At 42.7% G+C, this 19,560-nt stretch overlaps 1 protein-coding gene across 5 annotated transcripts in view; it reads right to left on the bottom strand.

The window, feature by feature from the left end:
* The window catches only part of myo9aa (myosin IXAa), a 163,653-nt gene that overhangs the window by 121,171 nt on the left and 22,922 nt on the right, over window positions 1–19,560 (bottom strand). For all 5 annotated transcript variants that reach the window (XM_050042063.1, XM_050042094.1, XM_050042087.1 and 2 more), the window contains exon 2: window positions 4,678–5,640. In XM_050042063.1, the coding sequence (XP_049898020.1) occupies window positions 4,678–5,553 (876 nt within the window). In that variant the 5' untranslated portion in view covers window positions 5,554–5,640. The remainder of the gene's footprint in view (window positions 1–4,677; window positions 5,641–19,560) is intronic.

Genomic DNA, 19,560 nt, shown 5'->3' with positions numbered 1-19,560 from the left:
GTTAACTGATTGTGTCATCCACACTGGCTGCGCCGCGCCGCGCAGCTCCGTGGCCGCTCCCACCTCCCACTCGCAAAGAGGACAGCTGCGGTGGTGTTTTTTTTTCTCCACAATCGAATATCAATTTTCACATTCGAAGGTCCATTTTTTTTTTCAAATTCGAATTTAAATTCGAATTTAGAATATTCGTTGACAGCCCTACTCTGAAGTACACAGAATTCTGTGAAGTTATGAGACGATGCAAATGAAACAAAGCGGATATGGCAGAGACGTCATATAACCAAACTAATATCTACAAAATCATGTGATGAAACCGTGCACACTACAAAGAAAATTACATTCACTGGCACTGTGGCATCTGTAGTTGATGTAGGACGACCTTTTAAATGGAAATAGACCAGTTTTTGCTTTAACCTATCATTATGAAGTAAAAGTTAATTGCACCATGGAATAATGACACCATCAGCGTTCAGATTGTTTTCCTATGAATCACACTTTCACTATGTAGTTCTGTCTGCCACCAGGTTAGACCTCCTGGTAAATGAAGGCTTGATTTATGGCACAAAGGAAGTACTTCAACCATTGTGCAGCCAGAATAGGAAGAGAATAGCGCTTTTGTTTTGCTCTCTAACTATTGGTAGCAATCCCCCAGTTAGCAAAGAGTATCAATTGAAGTCGTTACTATTTTACTATCAACCAAAGTAACTGTGGAAAGTGTGCTAATTGCTGGGCTCTGAGGAAAATGGAAAGTGATGCGGTTGTCTTTGCAACAGCAGCGCCAACAATGACACCACTTGGGGAAAGAGGTTGAGTTGTCTCTTTGCACTTTAAGGTCTTTTACTAATAACTTATTTACTTTTCTTTAAAAGAGTAATTTAGCATATTGCTGCGTTAACACTGTTGGACATACAACAGACAGCTTCCCAGGCTTTGATCTTCCTCGTCAAAACCTTGTGCCCGCATTACCCACAAAGCAACTCAGCTGCTGACAGTTAGGACAGAGATTTGGGTGTGTTTCGCCAGTAGCAGCTACTGTATCCTCTAACCTCAAGCCTCAAGCAGAGATGAGGTGAGGGCTTAGAGAGATCTGGTAAGCTCACTTCTTTCTGACTCCACACCCCAGAATTTTCAGACTTGAAGTCTTTAGGACCAACTGACATGAGCCCCTTTTACACTGCCTGTTCAAGGCCGAAATGCTGCACCGTTATGTCGCCTTGCTGTATATAAGGTATGATTGTAGAATGGGGGGGGCAGAGTTGTATCGCCTCTGAGCTGGGAATGTGGGTAGTAACAGCGCCGAAACAATGTCTGTATAACTGGTAGAGCCAGCAGGCTGGGATCATGCATGTGACGTGTTACGCGTACGACCCCACCCTGGGTCATTTTAAAAGTAGCTAGTAGCAGTAGGGGCTAACTCAAAGAAGAAGAACAGTTGTCAAAAATGTCCGCAAATTGGGAAAACAATGAGGTCTGGGTGTGATTTACCCTCATAGCAGAGGACGAGATCAGCCGCCATATAAAAGAGATGGTAAATGACTGTTATTGCCATGTTAGGCCATTGTTATCTTTTATAAAGTGCTGCTGACACATACGCTACATGTCACACTAGAGGCCGATACAGGTGTGTTACATGTCACGCCTCTTTTGATTCCACAATGACAGGATTCAGTCTTAAATTATACATGGTGCTGTGGCCGTTTGGTTCTGTGTAAAAATGCAAAGATGGCATGACGAAGGGACTTTGTACTGGCCCTATAGCACAATCTCTGTGTAAAAAGAGCTACTGACTCGAGTGACATCCCTTGAGGCAGTCTGTCACATTCCAGGTCCCTCTGGAGCCACAAAAGACTTGACACTACTTTTTTCCCTCCACATATGCAGTTGTGCTTTCTACGATTTTAAACAGACTTTCATGTGTAAAATCTGTGGAATTCCCCTTTAAGCCATTGGAGGCACAGCTCCTGAAACCAGTGGTGCATGTCAGAGGTCAAGGTTAAATGCAAAGCTCTTGACAGTAAGATGTGAGAACATTAACCCCAGTTACCTTACAGTACTTTTTACTGTCTTCTCAAAATCTTGTCGATAATATAAATATGTCCACAGAATGTATTAAATATGGCTCCTGTGCTGCCTCTCTCCTTTCTTGAATGAAAAGTTACAAGGAAATGAAGATGAAGTATTCCTATGAGGTAATGTTGGCTGCCGTTCCTCCCCTCCCCTCCTCTATCTCTCTGCAGTAGCACCGCAGCTCCAGTCTTGGCATCAATCACCAGGGGCAGATACGCAATCTTACTGTGCAAACAATTAAAGGCTGCTCCTCTGCACTCAAAACTACTCACTCGTGTTGCTGCGTTGGGGATTAACCCAATATGCTTACACATTAACCCCGGAGACACACCGATGAATGGCATTCCTGAGAACTGTGTTTGCTAAACCGAAGGCAATAAAAACACACTGTAGATCTACTTGTTGCAAAGACTGTCGTCCTGCTGGTTAACTTTGAACTTGGCTTCTAAGACACCAGTTTCAACTTGACATTGATGATAAGAACACCGGCAGAGTCTTTATTTTATCACATGGGGAGGAACTAAAATAAATTAATTGGACATCACCTCTGGTAGAGAGGCCATAAAGTCAAGATACTTTATGATTTGGCTGCTACAGTCATGGCTGACTATACCCAGATGAAGAAATACCAGAAGACATGTATGCATTTCTGTGAGCAGAGCACTGCCCTGTTCTTTGTACATCAAGTGCAAACAGCAGGTGGTCAGGTGCCGTGACAGTGAGCGATACAACCCCCTTATAAAACACAACAACGCTCTTGACAATAAGCAACCACTATTTGCCTTCCTGACTGGCAGCATTGTGCATACAGTTGAAGGGTGTTATGTAACCATCAGGAATTCAGTTGATGTCGAAGACAAATGAGAAAACAATGTGCGGTTGTGAACTTGTCAAAGACTCTTGACTGGCGTGCATTAAAGTGGCAGGTCCCAGAAGAGGAAAACGAATATGAGAGGAATGTCTTGAGTGATATGAAAACAACCAGTTTCCTTCACAACCTTTGGCTGGGCCTCTACAGGGTCCACCTTGAGACAATCTTTCCACTGTGCTGGGGGAAAAACGGTCGTAATCACAAAAACAAGAAACAACTGTAACCACTGACAGGCCACTGGCTGCTCACTGATAGAGAGATGGTCTGTGTGTGCTACATAATCCCCACGCAGCTGGACTGAAAGTGCAGTAAACCTCTGTATGGGGGCAGACACAACTCGGGGCCAAACATAGAGACAGTTGTGGCTAAGCAGTGTTGTGTAACTAATGTTAAAAGCCGCACAGAAACTGACATTCACTGCGAGTCAATGCTGAGTGTGGTGGCAGGAATTGATCCATTCATACAGGCAAACATCAGCTCACACAGAATATAACCTGGAAATCTACAGAAGCTGTTCTTAGGGAGTAATTCAACTAACAAACAATATGAACCAGGCAGCATTATTAGTCAAGTTAAGTCTCAGGTCAGTTCAGAGAAGTTTCAATTCAACAACTCCGTGCATCAGCCAACTTGAAACTCAAAGCCTCAACAGACATCTGAGACCTGGATCTGGAGGGATGAGATCTTGAGCAGACAGCTTTTATATAATAAGAGTAGGGTTGCAGCGGTATACAGTGAAACCGTATATCGTGGTATGAAAATTGACGGTTATCATACCCTGTACATTTGCTTATCTACAGTATTGGGAATGCAGCCAGATGGAGAATCTCACCTGTGTGTGTGCATCTCCTTTTCTCCCTGACTGCCTGTCAGATTCTTTCTACATTCTCCTTTTTTTTTATTAGATGGTTTCAAGTTTCAACTATAAAGTATTTCTTTCAATCAACCCAAATGTTATATGACATGCCATGTGTTCAGGATTAAACAACATATAAAATTATAGTATGGACAATCAGGGTGACAGGATTATAGATGGATTTATAGGTATACTATGCTGGATTTTCCTAAAAAAACAATATAGACTCATCCAGAAGTAATCCCCCACAGTCATCACTTATGATCCACTCTGCCTGTATTTTCTTCATATTTTCTGTGTTCAGGACATTTATGGGCATGTAACCCCACAGTACTCAGGTGGGGTTGAGGATTTCTAAAAAGGTAGTGACCAAGTGCCAGACCACAAGCAGCAGGCATCCAAGAAACACAAAAAGAGACAAATATAGTAAGGCGAAACACCAAACGAGATCAAATCTGGGGTTGACTTTTACTTTTACTGGAGAGCGGTTTACAAACAGTAACAGACAATCCTGCACAGTATACCTTCAATGAAAAATGGATCCAAGAGGACCTTGAGCAACTTCAGGTGTCCTTTAGGACAAATCTAAATCAAGACACAACTCCTACATGAAGTGTTAGTCTTTCATGTTTCAAGCTGTATAGCTATAAAGACCTACTTTTAATTGTTCCAGGATTTAACAGAGTCAGAACCTTTTGCTTTCAAGTCACGTCTCATCTTTTGGAAGCAAACCCACAAAGTCTCACAGCACTCAAGTCTCAAGTCACCATCTTTCTAACTTCGGTCCACCTCAGGGTCAAGTCTTTTGTCACAAGTTTCGTTATCAGCAGCACATTCACAAACAACAAATACAATTAGAAATGCTGAACGTGTTGTTGCTTACCTCTAGCACCGGCCCGGCCCCCAAGATTATCTGCTCCACTCCGCTGGCGAAACCCTTCTGGCTGAGAGCAGTCAGATGATGGATGAGAAAGTTTGTGCTTTGCGTCTTCCCAGATCCGCTCTCCCCAGATATAACAATACACTGATTTCTCTCCCTCTGCAGCATGGCGTGGTAAGCCACATCCGCCACGGCGTAAATATGTGGCTCCAGATCTCCCAGTGTATGATTATCATACATCTTCACATACTTGGGGTTGTAGATGGGCAGGAACTTGAAGGGGTTAATGACGATGAGGATGCTTCCAACATACGTGTAGATCTTTTCCTGGCGGAAACGCGAGCGCAGGTTGTCCAGCAGCGAGCGCTCGTTGAGCTCCGGCAGGCGGCATAGATCTGCGTGGTCACCCTGAGAATCAGGCTGCGGCAGCAGTCCACGTTCCACCATGCGCCTGCGCTCCTCTGTGACCTGCAGCCACATTTGGAGGCTGCCGCCATAGTGAATAGAACCATCCAAGTTCTTCTGCCTCAGGAGGAAGCGGTAATCCTCGCCGCCAGACAGTGGGCGGTGCTCTAGTGCCACACGGGGCCAGAGCATCATCCTCTGCACGGGACAGTCGGTAGGATTCAGAATCCATTCTTCCCCACCGAACTCCTTCACCTCAGCCAGAACATAACACTTGGTGCGGTCCAGCTGCAGGCGATCAATGACACGTTCGATGGCCTCAGCGGCTGTGGTGGACTTGCGGGCACTGATTGGGCAGTAGATGGTGCCCTCGGCCAGAGCGCCTGGGTAGATGCGCACGGTGAACTCTGAGTTCTCAAAGCGCTGCCGCCGGCCCAGGGTGCCCATGCCACCAACGCCATCACGAGCACTCATGGCGGAGCAGGAGTTCCCATTAGCAGCAGCCCGGTACTGGCACGTCCTTTACTGGGCTGGAGAGGCCACCGATTCAAGACATTACCACTGTGAAGCAGAAGACAAAAGACTGATCAATACCCTGAACAGAAAATACCAACCATCCAAAAACTATAGATTAAACATCAAACAAAAGAAATAACAATGCTGTACATCTGTGAGAGAACCAGACTCCTACCAACTGTTGAATTAATCTAAAATCCGACCACGACCCTCCGCAGTCGACCAGATTACGACATTTTCACAGATTATGACACAAAGGCTTCATGTGCTATTATATAATCTACTAAAGGGGCCAAATTATTTTTGCTGGAGCCCCGACATGCATACTCATAAAGGATAAAGGATAAGTCATCGGGATCTACAGGATTACCATTAACACACATACACACATCCGGGCACACACATAAGCTCTCGCCAACGCCGAAACCAGCAGCTGCCATCCTCTCTACTGAAGACACAATCACGCCATTCACAAGTTCCCTCTTTAATACACAGCAGAGGGACATCATGGGGTGAGAAGAGGCCACGGAGAGACAGAGAGAGAAAGAGACGAGTGACTGAGCTGCTGACAAAAACTTCACTATCATCAGGGCTCCGACAGTACGTCTGTACAAACATTTGGCAAACTACATCTCATTGAATCAATGAACCTAAAGTTTTTGAAAGGTCAATCCAACAGGAGTTCTCATACAGCAGATAGGGTCGGACAATGTTCCTATTGGCCATCATCACCTCTAAAAACAATGATAACCAATATATTCAGCTCAGCATGGGATGGACGTTTGGGGTTAGGGGGGGCATACAAGCTCCATGTTCAATACATGTCAATTAAAAAGCTTTTAGACCAAACATTTATCCATGTGATGTCTCTTAAGGACCCGCAGCAGAGCACAGCAGCTGAGAGTCGTGACTGTATACTGTATAGAACATTGTGCAGTCTCTGTCTATCAGTTCAAGGAGCCTAATGTTGCTTTTAGAGGATAATGATTTATGTCACATGTGATGCTTTGAATGCTGATGAGGCAGAAATATAAAAGGCACTAAAAGCAGTCTGTCGATCGCAGATGAAGCTGCAACAGCCGATGGATTCCTTCTTATACCTAGCTGGCATTACAGTCATGTGTATCATCAGTCTGAGATGTTCAATGCATTCCAGCAGTTACGTGACGTTCTGTAATTTGTCTTTATGTTTTACTCACTTTCTCTTAAACTCATCTCGTCGGCTTCTACTTTAGAGTCAGATCTTCAAAGCAGGGGAATGGGCTTCAACTTGTTGCTATCAGCTGTGGCTTTTTAATGCTGGTAGAGAAAGGAATGGCGACGTACTGTTTTACTTAGGTTGGTCCTGTTAATCATGGAATGATGTAAGCTAAAAGTTATGCATAAATTAATATCTCTGCCAAAGGTGGGACCAAGTCATTGTTATGCAAGTCACAAGTAAGTCTGAAGTCTTTGCACTAATGTCCAAAGGCAAGGTTGGCAAGTCTTGAATCAAGTCCCATGTCCTAACACAGTAATAAAATACGCACGGTGTTGTGAACCAAGGGTGGGAGGTTCGAATCTCAGGGTGGTGGCACCCTTCTGTGCAGAATTTGTATGTTCTCCTGTGTCAGCGTGCGTTTTCTACAGGTTCTCTGGCTTCCTACCAAAGTCCAAAAACCCCGCCTCTTGCCCAATGTCAGCTGGGACCCCCAATAGGATAAGTGGTTACAGAAAATGAGTCTTTAAGTTTATTAAAACCAGTTTTACTGAACGAAAAAAGTAGTGCTCACATTCACACCTACAGCCAATTGTAATTTCAGCGATTTACCTAACCTAACCTGACCTGTCTTTGGACTGTGGGAGGAAGCCGGAGTACCCAGAGAAAACCCACACTGACACTAGGAGAACATGTAAACTCCTCACAGAAGGGCTCCCCCACCCTGGGGTTCGAACCAGGAACACTCTTGCTGTGAGGCGACAATGCTAGCAATTGTGCCACCGTGCCTGTATCAAGTATTTTCAAGTCAAAATGCTCAAGTCCCAGTGGAGTCCCGAGTCGTTGGTGTTCAAGTCCAAGAAGAGTTGCAAGTCTTCTTTGATTCTGTTAAGTCGATTCTTAAGTCGTCAAATTTGTGACGCGAGTCCAAGTCACGTGAGGCAAGTCCACACCTCTGATCTCTGCCTTTTCTAAAATAGATTTTTCCTACTGAGTATCTTTAAAAAAGATCAACATACCATTGTTACAATTGAAAAGTATCCAACGTCCAAATTTGAAAAGCTGAAACCAGCAAATGTTTTACCTGCCTTCTGCCTTTTACATTCTTCTTTGAAATATCCAGTCGTGGCTGTAACAAACCTTTGTCTTTGCAGGGACCATTATCATTTAAATTTATCTTTAATACCAGAATGCATGATGAAGAAACCAGATCACACTCCTCATCTACTTTCAAACTGCATGACCACAGCAGAGAGAAAGTGAAAACAGGAAATGGAACAGGGACACGTATAGTTGGTGTGCAGAGTGGAGTACAAAGGGCTCAGGCACCCCTGGTCATTTCCTGTCGCCCCGTATCCAACCTCTCATGCCATGTGTCGCCTCAGCAACTCTAATATGACCATGAGGTGCACAAACACATGCACACAGGGCCTCTCCTCTTTCCAAACACAGACACACACCCATATGAGACAAAAACACACACACACACACACATCACCTTTATTAACCTCAAAGCATTCGATCAAACTGCATTAGACTGAATCCACACACACACACACACACACACACACAGCCAATGACAGGTATTAACTGGCTGTGATGAATGCATGTGTGTTTGTAGGGTTTGTGCTTGTGTTTGTGTGTGTGTGTGTGTGTGTGTGTGTGTGTGTGTGTGCGTGTGTTTTGAGCGCAGAGTTAGGGCCGGGCGCATGGAACAGATGGTCAGCTCGCTGCTTAAAGGATAGGGAGGGGGGATTTAGGGTTGTGGCAGTGCTGGACAGCACAGGGCCGCGCAGGCTGCTTCTCTGTTTACCATCACACAGGAACAGCCGACTAACAAACATCACCTCCTGTAAAACACCGGCAAAACTTATCAAACACAATCACATCTCTAAAAACAACCATCTCTACTGTTGCCTTGCTTTTGATAGATTCACAGACACCTACATTAACAAAATGGATCGAGGTGACAGGAGGGAAATCCTGCTCACATATACATATTTTAAGCCATTTCCTAATCAACTGTCAGATGCATCAATGATCAATGATGAATGAATCGCTTGAAAAAACAAGTATAATTTAAATAATAAATTAAATCTGAAACACACTAATGCTGCTCTTGCTCCATCAGACATTGCATAATAACGCTGCACAAATTACAGTCTTTTCTGAAAGGTAGAAATGGGATGAAACTGAGCGTTCAGAGCTCTAAAAGCCTCCCTAATTCTGGTGTTGACAAAAGCGCTGTAACCTAAATACAGATTACCTGGGAGAGAAATAAAATATGCTGCACAGGTCTGCTAACAAGAGAAAAACAGACCAGTCTTACTGGTTTCAATTTAATCCTTGCTGATAAATATTTGGCGGATCAGATTTAAAAGGGGTGCTACTACAGGGAAGGAATAAAAGGCAGTGGCTACAATGAGCTGGTTAGATAACAGGTGTTTACTTCATCGTATTCAGGAAAGGTATCACAAGTTAAAAGGGGCTCACTGGGCTCATTTTCAGATTCATGATTGTATTTTGGGTTTCTACTGGAACATGTTTACAAGCTTTAATGTTCAAACAACATATTTTCCTCGTACTGTCAATGCTGGAACACCTGTACTCACTCTTGGTCTGAAACACTCCATTTTAGAGCCTGTCTCTGTCAGACCCTGTCCTGAAAAAGCCCTGTCTGCTCCGATTGGTCAGTGTTTCCTGGGTCTTTCGTATCTCTGCATCTGAGATTACACGTTTACCTGACATTAGCATGTAGCTACATGTAGCTACATGTAGCAGTGTACTTGCAGCCAGGGGAATGAAAGTTACAGTATAATGTTAGCGGCATGTTCTTCTATGAAAAATCCCCATAAATGCTTTTAAGTCAAAAGCTTCACAACCAGACATGTTCCAGCAGGAATATGATCCGAAATCAGGGAGAAATCAACAACATCAGCAACCGAGATTACATGTTTCCCTGACTTTAGCATGTAGCTACATGTAGCAGTGAACCTGCATCAGGTGGAATGACGGTTATAGAGTATAGTGGCACTTCCTACTGTAAAAAATCCCAAATAAATGATTCGAAATCAAAAGCTTTACTACCAGACATACTCTAGCACGAATATGATCCGAAATCAGAGGGAAAACAAACAACATCGGCAAACAAGATTACATGTTTCCCTGACGTTAGCTTGTAGCTACATGTAGCAGTGCAGGCTACACAATGTAAACATTTGCAGTAGTGTGCCTGGAGAAGATGACCACATAAAAAAATCCATCACAAGCTGATGTCAGCGTCTCAACAGTGGGAAAAATTGTTGCAAATAATGAATTCAGAACAAGATTTTTGCTTGCAGGGATTATTTTCAGATGTGTTTACCTCATCACCATTCCATTATGACAGAAAATAAGGGAGAACATAAAAGGTCTCCTTTAAGTAGGAATGCTAATGCTTTGACTGTGGTAACATTTGGAGATTACTCTGTCTGGAGCCATAGATGGTCCATGGTGGTGAGGTAGACACATAGACTGCAATGACAGAAGAGAGACGGAAGAGAGACGAAACAGAGCTACTTGAAACTCTAAAATGGGAGAAAGTAAGGATCTATAAACAAATTCTCTGTAACACTGACACCCTTCCTTCTCCGATGTAAAGCAACTCCATTTCCCTGCTGTTCCAGATTAATACATCTTCTAATATCTATGCAAGAGGTCTGGTGTTTGTAAGTTTGGCTGCCAAGCGGGCTAAGGACTGTTTTTGATCTGACTGACCTGTAAACTCCTGTTTGGGTTTGTTTTTTGTGCTGTCACGCCAGTTTTTTCTTTATCTTGTACATATATAGTTTATATATACACATTGTATTGTTGCTGTTAATGTTGTATTTTTACATTCTTGCCAAACAATTTATGGGTGCAATGATCCTGTAAATGTTGTTCTACTCGAAAATCCAATAAACAAAGTTGGGGAAAAAACTGCTGTTCACAGATATAATTATGTGAAAAAGAGACGAAGCAGCTCACATAGTCTAAATGTCTGTCAGTTATGATGATCAGTGATCGACAGGGAAGTATGTGAACAAATGAGAGGTGGGGCCTGACAAAATTATGATCATCACCTCATCATTTTGTTACGGTTAAACCTACAGCATGTCATCAAGGTGAGCAATATCCTTTACCATGTTTTTTCTGCTCTATCGAAACCTACTCACATGCCCATGTCAGGGCCGGTATCATGCAGTTATCACAACTGTTGTCCCGGAACTGAAACCACCCCCGTGAGTTCAGCTGTTGTCCTACACATGAAAAATATCTTTGTGTATGCTACGCTTGTGTCCAAGGGGAAATATCTTTTTAGGTAACATATGAACTATTCATTCTTCAGTATTCTAAACTAGCACAAGAGAAAAAAAACAGCATGTTCAAGGCCATCTGTGACACTAAAATTATTCAGACCTAATCACAACTGTTGCACTTTTAAAACAAAGTAGTCCGTTTCCACACACACACACACACACACACACACACACGTGGCACAAATGCACATTCACACCCTGCATTGACGGCATCACTCACATTGTGCAGCCATGAAATATTCAAAGTAACAAACATACAGCCACAAAGCCTCTCAGAGAGCAAAGAAGAAGAGAACATGTTTGAGGCATGATGGCATTTCACCTGAGTGCTGTGCATATGTGTCTAACATGGTAACTAAATAAAAAAAGGTTTATTGTAGATGAGCCCGAGGCATGTGCCCCGCAGGAAGTGACAAAACAGACCCAGGGGGAACAGCTGGAGGAAACCTGCAGCGGCCTCTTCTTCATCTCTGTTCTCCGCAAACAACTGAACCAGAAACAGATCTGGTTGCGTCACCTGAAAGCCCAGAGATTAGGAACCGCAGTCAAGTAATCTGACCTGGAATCTGCGCGAGGGGATTTTTCCCTTTCCCTGAGACATGGCAGAGCGGGACGGACCCAATCTCAGCTATCAACAAACAGCAAAGCTGGAGTTCACACAAGGCAAATTCTAAATATGTAAAACAAACAACACGTGTTCATGAGTTAAATTCATGTCAGATGTTATGTGAGTTCAAAGTTAAGAGTGATGTTGGAATTTATCTGTGCTTGGATCTGTTTTTTACAACAACCTGCAGCATGAGCGAAATGCGGAAACAATGGTGTGTCTTATTCAATTGTGGGAAACGAAAAAGTGTCTTTCTTTTCAAATGCAGCGATTGCGGCTGGAGCCTATCCCAGCTGACATTGGGCGAGAGGCAGAGTACACCCTGGACAGGTCGACAGACTATCACAGGGCTGACACATAGAGACAGACAACCATTCACATTCACACCTACGGACAATTTAGAGTCACCAATTAACCTGCATGTCTTTGGACTGTGGGAGGAAGCTGGAGTACCTGGAGAAAACCCACGCTGACACAGGGAGAACATGCAAACTCTGCACAGAAGGGCTCTCCCACCCCAGGGGTTCAAACCACCCACCCTGGGTTTGAGCTAACCACTGCATCACCATGCCACAAAATAATGGAAACAATGGTGTGTCTTATTCAATTATGGAAAACAAAAAAGTGTCCCTTTTTTCAAATGCAACAATCTAATAAAGCAAAATGCATTTAACAGGTGGACAGATTTTCAAACTGTATTACATCCAACCATCTGGGTGGAGCTCTATTTTTTTTAACCAGCAAACACCTGCATATTTGCCATTATTTTGAAGAATAAGTGGGAGGAAACTGACCTCTTTGCAGTTTTATGTAATCTGAACACTCTCTGTTCGGAGGTTCCCTCTGACAGGAAACCAAGGAGAGGTCCAACCATATGAGTCAGACTCTTCAATGGCTGCCATTGTTGCAGAGGAGTGAAGGATCAAGTTTGGTCAGCTTTCTACCATGTGAAGTCATCTTTCTGAAATGCCGTGTGTGTCACTGTCATCAGGGCTAAGCTTGTGTATTCAGGGCTCATCATTGGGGTGGCTCTTTATTGTACCTTCAGCCACTTGGAATTTGTTTGCGTTACACTGAGGTGTGTGAGTTAGCGCCAGACTGTGAACTCTCACATCTAGTCTACATGTTTTTCATGGGTTCATTTGTGAATCTGACAGCTGCGTGGTGCCAAATTTAGCTGCTTTGTTTATTAGCTACATGTGACAGCATCACAATGATCGTTTCTTATTGTTGCACATTTGGTTTCAATCAATTATAGAAATGAGTTTGCAATCAAGCTACAGCTCAGATCTTAGAGCTCAGAATAAAGGCTCATTATAATAATGTTCTTCGACTCTATGTGCACACAGCTTATCATACATGTGAAATTCACAAGTGGCCCGACCCTTTCTGTAAAGCTGACTATTTAAAACAAAGTCCACGCAAACATTACAATATTTTATACAGTTTTTATTATTACTGAGAAACAAACACAGTCAAATCAACTTAGTGGCAACAAATCTGTCCTATTTAGGAAAACAATCAATGCATCCTTCACCTGCAGGTCAGCAGAGTTAAAGGGTGTGTTCTTAGACAGAAGTGACGTGCTGTGCTGGCTGAATTACACAAAGATGGGTGTGTCGTGTATTCACTAGTTTTATTAATGTTTTAAGACTTGTTTGGCCATAATAATCGTACTAGTTCACTGTGTTGGGAGTAGTGAACTGCATGTCATTAAACTAGTACTAAAACTAAACTTGTAAACTTAAACCTAAACTAATACTAGACTGTTTCTTAAAAACAGGTACAAAGACAGCATCTTCACAAAGTACAGAAATGATTAGAGGAAATTAAAAGCTCCCTCAGGGTGATATTGTTGTCAGCATTTTCAATTTGTATTTTCGTAGTTTTATACACGGGATAAAATAGTTTTTTTTTTCACCTAAAATATATTCTTTTTTATTTCATTATAATGAGTATTATCATCTAAATGTTCAAAATAAATAAATCAAATCAAATAATCTAATCAGTACTTTAACTACATTTTGTGGTAGCTCGTTGGTAGGTCAACTACATTCCTCCATGGTGATTCAAGTAGTTAAATTACTTTTTCTTTTTTTTCTCTTTTTTTACCTTTTTTGTGGAGTTAAGTACTGCACTACAAACAATCTACGGAGTCTGGGAAGGGACATCGAGGGGGAAAAAATTGAAGGTTGAGAAAAAAAAAAAAAAAGTAGCTTTGCAAGATCCCATGAGAATTTTTGCTGTCATTCCTTAAACTTTGGCATGAATAGTAGGGTATTTTATTTTGTTGGTTTGATCTGTGAATAATTGGGGGGGAATTTTTTTGGCTGAAATGTGACTTTTCTGTTTTAGATTTTGTTATAATTTCATATTGCATGTACATCAATCTCCCAAAACACTAAAACCAGAGACAGGTGAAATGAATAACATTCATCATCTTTTTATAGTTCAATGTTCTGCTGGAAAAACTTGGGTCCTGGCGTCCATGTGGCTGCCACCTGACATGCTCAACCCTCCCAAACATCTTTTCATAAGTACACTCCCTCATAGCAACGGCACTCCCTGATGGCAGCCCTTCTCCAAGATGGGCCATGCCATGCCACAAAAGCTGTTCAGGAATGGCCCGAGGAACCTCACAAAGAGCTCAAGCCTTCAAATTCCCCAGATCCAAATCTGAGCAAGCATCTGTGGGACATGCTGGTACCTCACCTCACAACACACAGGACGTAAAGAATCCATTACTGCAGTGCCAGACACCACAGGACACCCTCCAGAGATTCTGTGTCCATCCGTTGACATGTCAGAGTCAAGTCTGATCCAAGGAGTCCTCACCGTGGATCGGGGTACCTCTGGAGTACAAGTACATCCCATGGATGGTTGATCAGTTTGAGATCTGGGGACTTTAAGGGCCACGCTGACGCCTTGCGCTCTTTGTCATACCACTTGAGTCATTTCTGAACAGTTTTTTAGGTTTGGCATTAAGCATTGTTCTGCTTGGGGGGTACTGCCATCAGGGAGTGACTTTAGGAGGTGTACTTGGTCTGCAAAGGATTTGGTTGGGTGAAACGTCAACTGGCATCCACATGAATGCCAGGACCCAAGGTTTCCCAGTAGAACACTGGATTGTAACTGTTATTTACCTCACCTGTCAGTGGTTCTGAAGTTTTGGCTGATCCATGTACACTGTCAATTTGATCTTTTTCTAACAAGCTTCAGTTAACCTAATTAGATTTCTCTCTGGGGCTTTGCTGTAGTTCAACTTCCTCCAGTGTGAAGTAATTGGTATCTTGTAAAGCTATGATTTCAAAGTAGATTCCCCAACAAAGCTAGTTTATATTATGTGTTATCTGATGGGCAATTTGAGCTTGAGACGAATAATAATTTGTTAGATTTTACTGTTGATCAGTTCCACAATTACACAATAGAGAAATTACACAATTAGTGCTTTAAAAACTGTGATGGAGCTGCATGATGTAAAACCCTGCAGGTAACTTTGCAGTCATGACATCAACTTGATAGGCTATATTTTTCAAATGTAACCGGTTTAAAGTTCTTAGTTTATTGCTGACTGAGTCAGTCGTTCCCTAAATTCCTTTTTTATTTGGAAAGTACTGAGTTACACTCTGTAACAAAAGGGCGTGCTCACAGTTTATTGGTTCCTACCTGAAGCACATGTGTGAAAGAAGGTGCTAATTATGGCAGTGCATTACAGCACAGATAAGATACAGATAAGGCACAGGGAGTCACACTGTGTCATGCAGTATAGATACCACACAGAAACTCACTGCCCTGCTTTTAACAGAAACAGGCCCAACCCCCATCTCTGTTACAGGAGGAAGAAATTACACTTCACACATAAAACACATACAGTACAAGCAGTCATAAAACTAACTGTAAAGAGAAAAGGGATGGGCATGTGCCGCTGTAAAAGAGAAAAGAAAAATTTGCTTTGGTTGTCATGCGGAAGATATACTGTAGATACTGAAAGTGTTACAAAAAAATAAAACGACGCCTGCAGCATTGCCAGTAAAGAACTTCCACATACTGAGGTGTAAGTGTTATGTGCGATGCCTTAGGAGACATGTTGAGAGCAGGCGTTTAAAGCCAGACAGACACAAATATCTGTCACAAACTGTAGTGAGCTTGTTGTAGTATTTGTCGAGTGGTACTTTGCATGTTGTGGCTCAAACTGTAGTCTGATATAAAACTGAATGTCCTGCAGAACAGACACCATAGACATCGTTCTGCTTACACAAAGTAATGCTGCCTTTATCTCTTTTTGTCAACACTGTTGAGGATGCGGTCATTATTTGAATAAACTTTATTGGAGCTGCCACTGGACAAACCGACAGGGGGTCCGTGCTCCTGTTACAGAGTAAGTACGAGAGCTGCAGCAGCAGCAGCAGCGGCAGATTAAAACCTGTAGTATGTGTTAACAAAATGTAGAAGATCAATTAAACAAGCACAGTATCTGCCAAGCTGAAGCGTGTCTGTTGTAAAACTGACGTCATGTTTTTATCCTTAGCTTAAATTGATCTCTGCAAACTACTTCCGAATTAATTGCCTTTCACACTAACAAACCTGAACAAGCAGTGCACATGTAATTTATGTACACTGGGCATGCGCATGCCAATGTAAACAGGATACAGATTGTCTACTCTGTGGTTGGTTTCTTAGATAAAGAAAATACTACAGCGATGGGGTAAAGTACAACCAGAAGTTTCTTTGCTCGGACCAGCACTGAGGTGGAACTGTTACTGACGGTAACACGTGGATACAAGGTGGTCAAGGCTGCTTAAGACAGATTGGGAAATGTTACAAAGAGAATACGTCGATATATAGAGCGATACCAGATGGGAGCTTCATCCATCGCTGTAGGAAGTCACAGCAATGGGAAATGAGCATCCAAACAAGAAGGATAAAATCACAAAAGCTATGTAGACGAAGCTGTGATGTTTTGGCTTGACAAGGTCTGACTGATAAGACTCAATCAGGAAGCAAAGGTGCGTGTCTGCGTCACCGTTTCCAAAAGTCTCCATTTCCACCCCTTTACACTAAAATGCAACCTGCAGTTTTTAAACCAAAATAAGGTTAGCAGCATTTTCAAATGTCTCCGTTTTAGGGGTCCAAAACGCCAGAGTAGTGTGGATACTTGGCGTAAACATAGCAATAGTCATAAAACAACATATAGTGGGTGTAGCCTGAGACTGGAGCTTAGAAACCTACATGCATCTGACAGGAACTTGTACTCTCGTTCAGTGGTTCCCAACTGGTTGGTCGCGGTCTGAAAGTGGGTCACTGGTCCACTCTGAATGAACCACGTGACTCGTGAATGTATCATGTTTGTAAAAAACACACTTTATTTTGAGGTACAGTGAATTTCCAGCACAGAGCTTTCATTTTGAAGTGCCTTTTCCTGCTGTAGAGTGAGTGACTGGTGGACAGCTACTTAACAGAGACAGCAAACTAGCTTGATGACATGGCCAAACGCAAGTATGACGCTGAACACATTAAACTATGTGGACCTTGAACGAATGAGTAAGGAAGACTCTGGACCCTGTGGCTTGACTAGTTGGGAACCACTAATCTAGTAAACATTGCTTGCATGAAAATACCCGAAGAACTAAATCTTCTCCAAGTCATTATGCGTTGGTATGTGATTATGTGAACTGTACGTTACTTCCTGTAAGTTGTGACAAACCTGGTTTATCTGGCAACTTTACCTCAGTGACTTCCTGTCCAAAACTGTGGGTCTTACTAGTTAAATTGTTAACTTTAAAAAACTTGGACAAAGCAATAATTATTATAAGCCTCATTTCTGTTGCTTTTAACATTCTTTGTGATCAATCTTTCCAGTGCCAATACAGCAAATCCATCAACATGGACGTGGTCATTCATCCATCTTTATCTGTTTGTGTTGTCAACTGAGTTCACTAGCATTAAAGAGGCATCTCGGTTCAGTTGAGCAACGCAGGAGTCAACAGCAACAAAATATAGCAATAACAACAACTAGAATTTGTGTTTGATATTGAAGTGTGATATAAGTGATCATAAAGAGAGCAGGAGGGGACAGAAAAGTTTAACCTGCACTAACGTTTAACAAACTACCTGAAAATCTGACGTAGATGCAGGATGCATTTTTCACTCTTAATAACACTTTCAGATTTACTCTCTATGTAGTGTGGACATTACTTTAGAGTGTAGAAGAAGAAGCTGTAGTATGGAAGGAATAAAGCGGTCAGCTGATTGATGAGTGGCAGCGGACGTGCCATACAAGCACCAACATGTCCAACAAACACACACATCCACACGTAATTACAGGTCACCATTCCCTGCACCCAAATGTATCAATGTGTAACACAACTCTGCCTCTGCACTGCCCAACAGGAACAGTTCACCTTCAGCCTGGAGGCAACGCTGTAGCTCACAGACAGCGGCGTTAACCTTGTCAAGCAAAGAGATACAACTCTCCAGCTTGTTTGTACTGAAGGATGATGAGGAAGCAAATCTGCACATTTAAGGAACTGTAAATGCATTCATTCATTTTCCATAAATGCTTATCCTGTTAGGGGTCACGGGGGAGCTGGAGCGTGTCCCAGCTGACACTGGCAAGAGGCAGGGTTCACGCTGGACAGGTCACCAGACTATCACAGGGCTGACACATAAAGACAGACAACCATTCACACTCACATTCACACCTACGGGCAATTTAGAGTCACCAGTTAACCTGCATGTCTTTGGACTGCGGGAGGAAGCTGGAGTACCCAGAGAAAACCCAGCAGACATGGGGAGAACATGCAAACTCCACACAGAGAGGACCCCCCACCCTGGGGTTCGAACTAGGAACCCTCTTACTGTGAGGCCACAATGCTAACCACTGCACCACCGTGCCACCAAAACTGTAAATGTTTGGCTATTTTCCATGATATGTGACTACAATCATCAAAACTGTTGATGGTTAGCTGTTGGCTAGGTGGTTAGCAGTTAGCTCGTCAGCAGGAGTTCACCAACTAGCCCTGCAGGTTATCCCTACATCACGAAAGTCCCTTCTTTTTTGTTATCTACTTTTTATTGTTTAACATGAGTACGAAGTCCCTTCTTTGTGCTGCCTTTGCATTTTTACACAGAACCAAACGACAGCGCCATCGTACCGCTCCAGTGTGTGATTTTAGATAGCAAGCCAACATCGCGGAAGCAAAAGAGGCATGACATGTAACACAACAGCCTCTACTGTGACATATAACATACACATCTGCAGCACTTTGTAAACGATAACAAAAGCTGGTCTCGTCCTCTGCTACTATCAGTCTTCTTCGAGTTAGCTGCTAACTGCTAACAGCTACTTTTAAGATCTCCCGCAGTGGGTGTACGAATAACATGTCGTAAAAAAAACTTAAAACTCATGTCACCCACAATCTTGTCCTGCTGACTGTCCTGTCTATACAGAAAGCTGTGCTGGTACTACCTCCGAGAGCCCCCACCCCACCCCCCATTCCACGACTTTTTACCTTTTATACAGAAGCGCAAGGGGGAATAATGGCGTGAAATTCCCACCTTGACCAGGCAGTGTTAAAGGGCCAAAAGATTAATCTACCTGTCACTTTCTGATGTGATCAGGGCTCATCTGTTTGATTTCTATCATTGTATTTTGAATATCTTTCAGTTTGGACAGTTGGTTGGATAAATTGGATAGATTAGCCAATCGTAGATGTAAACTTCGACTACTGCTTTCTAACATTTTATAGACCAATCCATGAAGTGTAAGAATAATCAACACATTAATTTACAATGAAAATAATTGTTGGTTGCATCCCATGACT

This window comes from Epinephelus moara, chromosome 1 (genome assembly GCF_006386435.1).
Source record: "Epinephelus moara isolate mb chromosome 1, YSFRI_EMoa_1.0, whole genome shotgun sequence".
Lineage (NCBI taxonomy): Eukaryota > Metazoa > Chordata > Actinopteri > Perciformes > Serranidae > Epinephelus > Epinephelus moara.
This window is presented reverse-complemented; position numbering and strand designations above follow the sequence as displayed.